Here is a 13,259-nt window from a genome sequence, read left to right as displayed (position 1 = left end):
GTTCACGGGCTCCGTCAAGATCCCAGCATCGCAAGGTTATGTCTGGCGCTGCTGGGATCGTGACGAAGCCGGTGTAGAAGCAAGCGATATCCCAGGATGTTGTGAGTGTGTGGATGTGATGTGTGAGGTGTGTGTGAGAGTGAGTGTGATCTGATGTGTGTGTGTGTACTCACCTGGGAGTCGGAGGTCCGTGTCAGTTGGGCCAGAGCGAGCGTGCATCGCGTGAGGGGGGCGGGGCCTGCAGAGAGCTGGGGCGAGAGGCCAATCCGTGTGGGGGGGCGGGGCCATGGCGAGCCCAGCGGCCAATCAGCTTTGTGTCACCATAAGGACACAATTTTGGAGCATGACAGACAGACAGACAGACAGACAGACAGAATAAGGCAATTATATATATAGATGTGTATATATATATATATATATATATATATATATATATGTGTATGTATATATATATATATATATATATATATATATATATATATATATATATATATATATATATATACACATACATGGGAGAGGGAAGTAGGTATATAATATACATAGTGAGTCCCATTCAGTTATAAACTGTTTTATCGGCACGGTATAATCAATCCATTGTTATTTATCTCCTCAGTACAGATATTTTTCAGCACAGCCATGACAAAAGAGACTGTTTTGAACCGTCATAATATATCATCCACCACTAGGTGGCATAATAGTCAAAGCCTACGACTAGCTGAGGCAGCGTTCTGGCGAAATCATTGGCAGAAAGTGTAATGCATAGAATAAGGCTCGATTCTAAGGATGCTGAGCAAATTTATGAAGCTTTATACCTAGTATCTTTCTCTCCAAGTTGCTGCTGACTTACACACATTGATATGTCGGAGTTATTTATTTTCCTTTTCCATATCTTTAGCTGTTATATAAGGTTATCCTTTTAATACCTCCTTTGTAATATACAAATTGATACTAATAAATTGTGTGTTGATTTTGGATATTTTTATTTATTTATGTCCATTGTACAACATTTGCATAGGTCTACATAAATGTCTTGTAAAATGCATTTTTGGTAGTTTTTCCCCTTTGCACTAGAATCCTCAGCAGCTTCTTGTGCGCTTGACCTTTTTCTATCTCCAGCCTCTTTCTCTATTCACCTCCATGGACCAATATAGGTAACAGGTGTACTTTGATTCCTGATTGCTGACAGATTGTAGAGATTTGAGCAGTTTTGGGGACTCAATATTCAGTACAGGAAACAAAAAGTGGCTAATAAGTCGGTAAAAAGGCACTTTTTACTATTAAGATATGTTTCCAAGTTTCTTATCTTCTCTTGTACTGTTACTTTATGTAAAAATGTACTTGTTACATAAAGCACAATTCCAGCATTTTTGTTTTTTTAACTTCATTGCTGGAGTGGGGCTTTGTACACTACGACATCGCAAGTGCGATGTCGGTGGGGTCAAATTGAAAGTGACGCACATCCGGCGTCGCAGGTGATATCGTAGTGTGTAAATCCTAGATGATACGATTAACGATCGCAAAAGCGTTGTAATTGTATCATCGGTGCAGCGTCTGTGAATTCCATAATTACGCTGACGCGGCGGTCCGATGTTGTTCCTCGCTCCTGCGGCAGCACACATCGCTGTTTGTGAAGTCGCAGGAGCGAGGAACATCTCCTACCTGCGTGACCGCGGCTCCCGTCGGCTATGCGGAAGGAAGAAGGTGGGCGGGATGTTTACATTCCGCTCATCTCCGCCCCTCCGCTCCTATTGGCCGCCTGCCGTGTGACGTCGCAGTGACGCAGCACGACCCACCCCCTTAATAAGGAGGCGGGTCGCCGGCCAGAGCGACGTCGCAGGTCAGGTTAGTGCATGTGAAGCTGCCGTAACGATAATGTTCGCTACGGCAGCTATCACAAGATATCGCAGCTGCGACGGGGGCGGGGACTATCGCACTCGGCATCGCAGCATCGGCTTGCGATGTCGCAGCGTGCAAAGTACCCCTAAGTCCCCTGTATACGGTCTTATACTCACCCACCAACGTCATCATCCATTATTTGCGTCATTCTTTGGAAATTTGGGCCAGCTGTTCCACTGTTTCATTTATTCAATGTGAGCTGAAGGTCACAACGCAATACAAGTCAATGAGAGTCTTTTTCTGGCTCTCATAGACTTGTATTAGGAGATTGTGAGGTAACGTCTGACTTCCGGCCAGTCAAACATTACGGTCACAAGATGGTGCCACTGGGTCAGAGTGATGCCGAAAAAGAATGAAAATGCCATAGGGTGAGGATAAAATTAGGGGCAGAGGATTTGGGTTTAAAGCACCACTCCAGCACTAGATGAACAGATCGGTGTGGCGGATTCAGCCGGACTTTAGGTAAAGTTTGGTTTGGGACCTGGAATTAAGGCTGTGCTCACTGGTTACATGGTGCTCAAGAGCAAAAAAACACCAAATCTAGAGAATAGCTCTGGCACAACAAATTTAGTAATATGCAGGGAAGAGTTATAATACCATTAAAGTTTATTATATTCTGCAAAAACAGATAGCCCAGTGGCCCTGAACTGACGTTTCAGCTCTTTTTGGAACCTTCATCTGGGTTTGGCCATGTGGGTACCTGGTGCAATTAATAGTGAGAGAAGTGAGATAGACGACTGTGTGGCTAATAGCCCAGGAGCAGGGGACACAGTCCAGGTGCCCACCTATACTGAGTTATTAGCCACACAGGCGTCTATCTCACTTCTCTATTACCTGCATCACATACTCACATGGCCAAACCCAGATGAAGGCTCCACAAAGAGCCGAAACGTCGTTTCTGAACCACTGGGTTATCTGTTTTTGCAGAATATAATGAACTTTTATGGCATTATAACACTTGCCTGCATATTACTAAATTTGTTGTGCCAGTGCTATTCTCTGGATTTGGGACCCGGACTTGACCTGAACTCCAATGGAAATCACTAATTGGGCAGTTCGAGTCTCCATCCATATGCAGCCAGACATAAACAGATCACTTCTGGGTGCAGGGAGGGAAGGATTTTTCTATTTTTTTTTGTTTGGTGCACACTACATCTGATAACGCTCTAGTTACCCCCAGTGAGAACCGTTCAAACACTGCAAGCGGCTCGCACTGGGCTGAGCACCGAGCGTACTCGAGCACAGCGATGCTCGTGCTAGTGGTGAGCAAAAGTAAAGCATCAAACTCTGAACCCGAACTCTATTTTTTTTTTATAAAGTCTGTGTTTGGTCCGAACACCAAACTTCAGTCTCACTGATCTCTATCCAGCACTGACAACAAAACAAAACGCTGGAGTGGGGCTTTAAAGAATGTCTGTCAACAGCTAACCATCACAATGACTGTCCAAACCAAGCACGGACACTCGGTGCACTCCTGGTGTGGCTCTGTACACCGTTCCAATTTCTTCATATCCATCTTTCCACTCTGTTCTTACTTGATTGACAGCTCTGGCTTTAGAGGAACCACAGGAGGGCAGAAGTAGATAGAAAACAAGTAGTCGGGAAGGAGCAATGAACTGTTTGGCTATATCGAAGGTGCACCAAACTTTTGTGTTGGGTTTGAACCATCATTCTGTGTTGACTCCTTTCAACACATGGAAGTTATACTGGCAGGAGTCTTCTCCAGTCTTTTCACTTTAGGAACAGTTTCTTACAATTTTGCCAAAAGAATTCAGAGACAAAAACTATACAGCATGTTGTCGAATGCTAATTACTCCATGCAGAAACTAAAAGCTCATAATAATATCAGGTAAATTGTCACATTGAAAATGTTTGACAGTTCCTTTCAGCACATCCTCATTTATTGCTGGAGGTAAATGCAAATTGTCTCTTCAGTGAGGAAAGAGACAAACTCTAGCGCCACCTATTGGAAGTAGCAATCCTAAAAGTCAAAAGTGGCCCTTTAAAGGGAACCTGTCAGCAGAAATGTCCCCTAAAACCTAACAGATTCCCTCTCTGCAGCTCCTGGGCTGCATTCTATAAAGGTCCCTGTTATGATTGTGCCCACTTTCTGACCGAAAAAAAGTGTTTATAAAGTTGTACCTTTTTGGCTTCTGATTCTGTAAATCCGTCACGGGGGCGGGCTGCCTGATGGCCGTTATTCTGCCCCCTGGTCCTGTACGCCGCCCCCATCGCTGATTTCAATACTTCTGGACGCCGCCCACTGCTCCAGCCATCCCCGCGCATGCCCAGTGCCCATCTCTCGGGGATGAGCACTGTGCCCAGCGTCACGTGCACGCAGGGTTAAGATTATGGGCGGTGCTGTGATGTTTATTCCTAAGCAACCGCCCATAATCGCGGGACCGCGCTTTCGGTGTAGTCACTGCTCCGCGCTCTTCCCATCTATTTCCTGCCTCGGGGCAAGATGGGAAGGAGGCGAAGTGAGGTCAGCAGCAGCGCGCTTGCGCAGAAAGAAGCAGGCCGAGGGGGAAAGCGCGGTCCCGCGATTATGGGCGGTTGCTTAGGAATAAACATCACAGCACCGCCCATAATCTTAACCCTGCGTGCACGTCACCAGCGGTGACGCTGGGCACAGTGCTCATCCCCGAGAGATGGGCACTGGGCATGCGCGGGGATGGCTGGAGCAGTGGGCGGCGTCCAGAAGTATTGAAATCAGCGATGGGGGCGGCATACAGGACCAGGGGGCAGAATAACGGCCATCAGGCAGCCCGCCCCCGTGACGGATTTACAGAATCAGAAGCCAAAAAGGTACAACTTTATAAACACTTTTTTTCGGTCAGAAAGTGGGCACAATCATAACAGGGACCTTTATAGAATGCAGCCCAGGAGCTGCAGAGGGGGAATCTGTTAGGTTTTAGGGGACATTTCTGCTGACAGGTTCCCTTTAACGAGCCTTTTCATATAACTTAAGGCCCGTTTACACGCAACGACATCGCTAACAAGATGTCGCTAGGGTCACGGAATTCGTGATGCACATCCGGCCTCGTTAGCGACGTCGTTGTGTGTGACACATACGAGCGACCGCTAACGATCAGAAATAGTCACCACATCATTGATCGTTGACACGTCGTTAATTTTCAAAATGTCGTTGATCTTCTGGGACGCAGGTTGTTCGTCGTTTGTGAGGCAGCACACATTGCTACGTGTGACACCCCAGGAACGACGAACAACAGCGTTCCTGCGTCCTCCGGCAACGAGGTGGGAGTGTCCTTCATGCGGCTGCTCTTTGCCCCTCCGCTTCTATTGGTTGCCTTCTGTGTGACGTTGCTGTGACGCTGCACGAACTGCCCCCTTAGAAAAGATGTTGTTCGCCAGCCTCAGCGACGTCGTTAGGAAGGTTGGTGTGACGCGTACTAGCGATTTTGTTCACCACGGGCAGCGATATGCCCGTGATGCACAAATGACGGGGGCGGGTGCGATTGCTAGCGACATCGTTAACGTTGTTGCAGCATGTAAAGCCCCCTTTAGGATTTATGCCAGATCAGAACCTCAATTTGCAGACATGGTGTTTTGGGGTGATTGTCCCTTGTCAGTGCAAAGTATGACATCTGATCTAGCTGTATGAGAAGCTATAGTGGGGTCTAAAGGGAAAACTTTTCTCCTTGTGGAGACTGAAAAACCAGTCTGGCTGCCAGTGTGGAGTCTTAAGCCCGCTTTACACGCTGCGACATCGCTGCCGATATATCGTTGGGGTCACGTCGTTAGTGACGCACATCCGGCGCCGGTAGCGACATCGCAGCATGTAACACTAATGAGCGACGATCAACGATTGCAAAATCGTTCCAAAACTGTGATCGTTGACACGTCGTTCATTTCCTTAATATCGCTGCTGCCACTGGTACGATGTTGTTCGTCATTCCTGCGGCAGCACACATCGCTATGTGTGACACCGCGGGAGCGACGAACATCACCTTACCTGCGTCCACCGGAAAAGGAGGAAGGAAGGAGGTGGGCGGGATGTTCCGTCCGCTCATCTCTTCCCCTCCTTTTCTATTGGGCAGCGGTTCAGTGACGCTGCTGTGACGTCGCTGTGACGCTGAACGAACCGCCCCCTTAGAAAGGAGGCAGTTCGCCGGTCACAGCGACGTCGCAGAGTAGGTATGTGCATGTGACGCTGCCGTAGCGATAATGTTCGCTATGGCAGCGATCACCACATATCGGCCGTACGACGGGGCGGGTGCTATCGCGCTCGACATCGCCAGCAAATGCTAACGATGTCATAGCATATAAAGCGGCCTTTATAGCTGCAATTCTCCTCTGGGACAATGGAGGTAAATGTTCACTTTCCACTTTTTCAATTTCTTCTACTGTCTCCTGGGCCGGGGTGAGGACCTTGTTCTTGGGGTTGCCTTGGGCGCAACTCACCTTACCCCCCAAATATATAATTTTTATGGCAGATATCTGGTGGGTAAATTCATCTAATATGGAGTTTATACCTTTTTACCGAGCTTGTGTTTGTTTTTTGAACCTCGAAGGGCGACTCCTGAAGCTCTATGGTCTTACCAAAGGAAATAGCAGAAGAGAAGTGAAAACTCCTCGTAGCCTATTTCTGACTCCAAAAAGTGGTTGTCACTGTTGAGAATGAGACTATAATGGGTTTCTTAAGGTCTGACTGCCGTGTCCAAATTATATTGTCATGTGTGCACGCGAGAAAGAACAATAACGGACACTGAATCGGTTATGAACCTTCTCCATGACGGACGCTAGAGCTACTGCTCGTTTATTGTTCCCAAAACGTTTTACAGTTCAGGAGGAATAAAGGGTGTAGTCAAAGTATAGTCCAATCAAGTATCGCTGGCTGGACTCAGGACGTATAGGAATTTGCATAGTCTCTGCTGGATTGGTCAGTCCAAACTTTAGGAATTCCATATGGTATTCATTAGCTGGGCGTTGAACAGGATGCAGCAGCCATCTTCAAGTTACATGTGCTGGTATACTGTAGTAAGGAAAATCACTAAATATGCAATATATATATATATATATATATATATATATATATATATACATATATATATATATTAGTAAGAAACAAAAGCATTCATAAATATGGGTGTTAGTTTACATCTAGTACGCTACATACCTAAGTCTATGAAATGGCTGAATTACGGTAAGTATTTTTGGTTACTCAATTCTTATCCTCAACATCACGTTTTCAGCCATCGAAACATTTATCTTCCAGATTAGTTTAAATCTTCTCTTACTGTAGAAATGACTATCATACTGTAGAGACCTCCGTATGGACATCAAGGGTTTTTTACTTGCCTTGGTATATGCATTACTTTGTATATTAATCAGTGAATACATCATGTCTCTCAGTAATATACTTACCTGTATCTTTAGTTATTTATTGTTTGTAGCTTTTGTGTTGCAGGGGCACAACATATTTGCCAACCTGTCCTCCCCGCAGTACAGCGATCTCATGCAGCTCCTGAAGCAGTCGATTCTTGCCACGGACATCACTCTTCATTTTGAGTATGTATGCATTGTGTTTTTATGTAATAAAATTAGTTGATTAAAGTAATTATATACGCTCACGCTCTGTGCATGTGTATACTTCGAGTATGGGCATGACATGCAGAAGGCGATTTATGCTCATTCTCAATACTGAATGAATATATCATGATGTTTTGAAAATGTGATTTACATTTTTTCATCATTTGCATATCATTAACGTGTCTATCCATCCTGTGATTTCCATAACTCTATGACATTTCCTTCTTAGTGTTGCAATTTCAATGTTGAGCGGTGCATAAAATGTGAAAATTCTGAAAATTCTATTTTGAGAATTCCCATTATGGACTGTTCACCCCAGAAGATGGTGCTGCTGAGCAGTCTTCCACTAATCTTATATTACCATAGTAGAATATAAGAATCCTAATGTGATTTACAAAAAGGAATTACTTTTATCAAGTATCTAAGGGGTAAAGTTTCTCTTTGTGGAGAGGACCAAATTAGTGTAGGGAGTCTTATACGCCATGCAATGCTGCATAGGATTTAAATATCAAATAGCTCTTCAGAGAGGAAAAAGACAGGATCTCTAGTACCACATACTAGGGGTAGTAGTCCTAAAAGTAAAAAGCTTTGTTCATGATTCAAAGCACCACTCCAGCGTTGGTTTGTTTTTTTCACCGCTGGAGTGGGGCTTCTAAACCAAGCCCTCTGTATTACACTCACCCTCTGGCATCTTCTTTTTCCATTACCGCCACTCCGGTTGGTCTCCAGCCGTTTGTGACTCCAGTATTTCATGGAGTATGCCGAAGGTCGCAAGTCGTTGTAAGGGGCACTTTGCACACTACGACATCACAAGCCGATGCTTGCGATGCCGAGCGCGATAGTCCCCGCCCCCCGTCGCAGGTGCAATATCTAGTGATAGCTGCCGTAGCAAACATTATCGCTACGGCAGCTTCACATGCACTCACCTGCCCTGCGACGTTGCTCCGGCCGGCGACCCGCCTCCTTATTAAGGGGGCGGGTCGTGCGGCATCATAGCGACGTCACACGGCAGGCGGCCAATAGAAGTGGAGGGGCAGAGATGAGCGGGCCGTAAACATCCCGCCCACCTCCTTCATCCGCATAGATGGCGTGAGCCGCAGGACGCAGGTAGGAGATGTTCCTCGCTCCTGCGGCTTCACACACAGCGATGTGTGCTGCCGCAGGAACGAGGAACAACATCGTAACATCGGTCATTTCCAAATTATGGAAATTACCGACCCTACACCGATGATACGATTACGACGATTTTGCGCTCGTTAATCGTATAAAAAAGGCTTTACACACTACGATATCGACTGCGACGCCGGATGTGCGTCACTTTCAATTTGACCCCACCGACATTGCACCTGCGATGTCGTAGTGTGCAAAGTGCCCCTTAGTATATGAGAGCCTCGTTCTGACCTCATTCTGGCTCTCATAGGGATGCATTGTCCTCCTGTGCTGTAGCTTCTGACTTCTGGCCACTCAGAAGTTATGGGCACCGTCAGACCGCAGCAATGCCGAAAAACAGTGAAGCCATCAGAAGGTGAGTAGGAGACTAGGGGCAGGGAACTTAGATTTAAAGCGCCACTCCAGTGATGAAAACCAGAAATTTCATTTGTCGATATACATGTGTTGGATTGGTTGCCCTTCATCTCTTCACTAATTTGGCTAGGTGAAAGGCCTCAGACAGTAGGTTTTACAGGATGATACTTCTCCTTGTGGATAGTGCCGAGTTGGTGTAGGGAGACTTATAGATCATGCAATGCTCTTCTGGCCAATCTTTAATCAAAGGTTTATCACCTAACCAAATCAGTTCTCCTACTTTGCACTGATGAGGGTCAAACATCTTAAAACACATCTGAAAATGGAAAATGGAGTTTCTAGTTTGGTTTTGTATCCTAAGTTATGTGACAAGGCCCTTCAAAGGGTTTATAGTGAATTTTAGAATTGCTATTTCTAATAAGACTAAGGTTCCTGTCCTGTTTCTCTCTGAAGAGGCAAGTTGTATACTTTATTGAAGCACCACTCCAGCGGAGGGGAGTGACAGTGCTGAAGGTGCGCTTAAAATCTAAGCCCCCTCCATCCTGTCATAGCTTTACCTTCCAGCTGTTTCACCTTTTACCGACGCCACTGCTGCCCTGCAGCATCATCTTGTGCCTGTAACTACTTACTGGTCGGAAGTCAGAAGTTACGTCAAAAATTAGCGATGCAAGTCTATGAGGGCCAGAGCTAGGCCAGAAAGAGGCTCTCACAGACTTGTATTGATTTGTGACCTCTGGCTCCATGACACACTGGAGCTGCCAGCTGGTCACAAATCACAGGAGACCAACCAGAGCGACACTGGAAACAGATGAAGATGCTGGAAGATGATTATAAGACTAAGGACGGGGAACTTAAATTTAAAGCATCACTCCAATGGCGCAATAAAAGAAAAAAACGCTTTAGAGGTGCTTTAAAAGGGTACTCCCATCTCAAAGATCCTATTCCAATATGTAGTATGTGCAATAGTAATAATATTAGCAAATACCTCCAATTAGAAATGTAGTATAGTTCTCCTGATTAGCTATGTCTCTTACTTTTTCTAAAGATCCCTTTATCTATGCCCTGCATACAAAGTATTTCTAAAGATCTTTTATCATATGCTAATGAGCGCGGGGACTAGTCCCAAGGGCGTTATATCCCCAGACTAGTCCGCCCTCTTAGCATGTTAGTATGCCCACAGAGGCGTACTAACATGTTACTCAATGCAGCATTACCAGCGGTGCCACGCGTACCTGTGTTCACTGTGATCGTGCTTCTGAATGCCGGGCACTTCCAATCATGCGCACTAGACCTCTCTGAAGCCGGGACGCATACACCCGGCTTCATAGTGCGTATGACTGGCAGTGCCCGGCATTCAGAAGCACGATCACAGCGAACACAGGCATGCACATCACCGCTGGTGATGCTGCATTGAGTAGCGTGTTAGTACGCCTCTGTGGGCATACTAATATGCTAAGAGGGCGGACTAGTCTGGGAATATATTGCCCTTGGGACTAGTACCCACGCTCATTAGTATATGCTAAAAGATCTTTAGAAATACTTTTTCTAAATATCCCTTTATCTATGCTACTAGATACAGGGACGGTTAGGCAGCGATTAGCAATATAGACCCAGAACTGCTCGTGGTGCTAGCTTCATATTGCACCTGACAGGTTCCCTTTAATGGCACACGGTGGTAAACAAGCTATAGGAAATTGATGTTGGGACTGACTAGTCAGGATTTGTTGACTGCTTCACCTGCCTATGCATTAGGTATCATTGGTCAGGCTTAAAAAGTGTTGCCTTCACTACTATAAAAGTGTCATAATGTGTTTCCCCAAAAATAAGTGGTACCCCGAAAATAAGCCCTAGCAGAATTTTTTGGGCCTTTTTGGAGTATTAAAATATAAGCCCTACTCCAAAAATAAGTCCTAGTTGGATCATCATACTAATAGAATTCTTGGGCAGTCCTTTCAGGATATGTAACTTTAATTGGTATATTGCCTCGTGGTTTGCTGTAAGCCCCAAAGTTTATAGTCACATGCCGGCTAGTTAATGGAATGAATATTCACCCTTTTCCCCCACCCATAACCCCACCCACCCCTCTGCCGTGACAATGATTTGAACTTGTGTTAATGAAAAAATGAATATTCACCCTCTTTCACAGCTCATAATGGATTCTCACACCCTCTGCCCACGTCAATGATAGGAACTTGTGTTAATGAATAATTTCCCCCATACTTCCCTCTGTGCCGGCATTAGTGATGAACTTGTGTTAATGAATAATTTCCCCCATACTTCCCTCTGTGCCGGCATTAGTGAGTCAGTCAGACATACTATTGCCCGAGAATCACCATGTGCTTACCTCACCTGAGCGTGACAGCTGCAAAGAAATCCACGCTGACATGCTCTAATCAGAAGAGCCGCCGACCAGTACGAGCTGTGATCCTTAGACAGTAATACGGCAGTGTGAGTGAATCACTGATGCCGGCGCAGAGGGGTGGATGAGGGAAGGGGGTGAATATTCATTTTTTCATTAACACAAGTTCCAATCACTGATGCCAGCAGAGGGGTAGGTGGGATTATCCCCAGGGGAAGGGGGTGAATATTCATTTTTTCAGTAACACAAGTTCTAATCACTGACGCTGGCAGAGGGGTGGGCGGGATACCGAGTGGGGAAAGGGGTAAATATTCATTTTTCATTAACAGGTGACTCAATTACTGATGTAAATACAAAATATGAAGACATCCACCGAAAATAAGCAAAAAATAATATAACACCCTGTCTTATTTTTTGGGAAACACAGTAGTTCACTTTGCTGCTTCGTTCTAGGAAGTACAGAGTACAGATCTGTCCTTCTTTAACCTGTTTCTTGCTTCAACCTATTTGAAGACCAACTTTTTGAAACAACATGTTTTTTGTGATACCCTGTCACAAAGTGTTTTGATGCTTCCATGTGTGGCCACCCAGAGGTTATGCTTACCGTTGCAACCTGTCTAAGATATTGCAAGCACGTTTTGATATTGTATTAATTTGTTTTGCAAAATTGGTTGACCTCAGCCAATTTAATGAAAGATAATAGTGGACACATCTGTAGCTTCCATAGAACATATATTGTCAGGTGAGAAAAACTAGTATTTAAATATGCATTGATTTTGCGTGCAGACACTCGCAGTATTGTGCATTTTACCAGCAGAATTCTGAATTAATTTGCTGTTATATAAGGTGATTTGTAATATTTTTGTTACTTTTTTTGGCATTTCCTCAGCAAACTTACTTCAAAATCTTCATGTAACTCTACATTCCTGCATCCATGGTTTACAGGACATCATTTCTAGACTGCTCACAAGTCTCCATACCCGAACTCAAAGACCTCATATTTATATATGGGTCTGCTGAGTTTAGATCAGTCTGGAAATCATGGTCTCTATATTGACCCTGCAATACAGGAAAGCGAACACGACTTGTAAATTTTGCAATGTACATGTCCGGGGTGTAAAGTCATAAGCGGGCTTTACACGCTTTACACGCTGCGATCTCGCTAGCGAGATCGCAAGCGATCGTACCCGCCCCCATCGGTTGTGCGACATGGGCAAATTGCTGCCCATCGCGCAAAACCTTCGCTTACCCCCGTCACACGCACTTACCTGTCCTGTGATGTCGCTCTGGCCAGTGATCTGCCTCCTTTCTAAGGGGTCGGGTCGTGCGGTGTCACAGCGACGTCACACGGCAGCCGTCCAATAGAAGCGGAGGGGTGGAGATGAGCGGAACGTAACATCCCGCCCACCTCCTTCCTTCCTCATTGGCGGTGGAGGCAGGTAAGGAGATGTTCCTCGCTCCTGCGGTGTCACACATAGCGATAGCGATAGCTATCGCGATAGCGATAGTGATAGCTATTGCGATAGCGATGTGTGCTGCCGCAGGAACGAGGAACAACATCACTAATTCGAAGAGAACGATTTTTTGTTTTAGGAAAACCTCTGCGCGACAAACGATTTTGTCCGTTTTTTCGTTCGTTTTAGGACGCACATAAGTGTCACACACTGCGATATCGTTAATGACGCCGGATGTGCGTCACAAACAACATGACCCCGACGATAAATCATTAACGATATCGTAGCATGTAAAGCCCGCTTTAGTCTTTGCAAATCTACCATAAGCCATTATATCACATAAAGATCTGTATGGAGAAGATAAATCCCTAACACAAATTATTTAGTGGCTTTTTCATAGTTTATGTGATTTTCTTCCATATTCACATCAAATGTACAGTGTTTCTACAAAGATTGTATCCACTAAATAC

At 45.2% G+C, this 13,259-nt stretch overlaps 1 protein-coding gene across 1 annotated transcript in view; it reads left to right on the top strand.

Annotated features, from left to right (window-relative positions):
* PDE11A (phosphodiesterase 11A) overlaps positions 1–13,259 on the top strand; it is a 746,356-nt gene that overhangs the window by 634,237 nt on the left and 98,860 nt on the right. The window contains exon 15 of the mRNA XM_075317377.1: positions 7,331–7,431. Within this exon, the coding sequence (XP_075173492.1) occupies positions 7,331–7,431 (101 nt within the window). The remainder of the gene's footprint in view (positions 1–7,330; positions 7,432–13,259) is intronic.

The sequence above is a fragment of the Anomaloglossus baeobatrachus genome, chromosome 7 (assembly GCF_048569485.1).
Source record: "Anomaloglossus baeobatrachus isolate aAnoBae1 chromosome 7, aAnoBae1.hap1, whole genome shotgun sequence".
In the NCBI taxonomy this organism is placed as follows: domain Eukaryota; kingdom Metazoa; phylum Chordata; class Amphibia; order Anura; family Aromobatidae; genus Anomaloglossus; species Anomaloglossus baeobatrachus.
The sequence above is the reverse complement of the archived record's forward strand: the minus strand, read 5'-3'. Positions and strand labels throughout refer to the sequence as shown.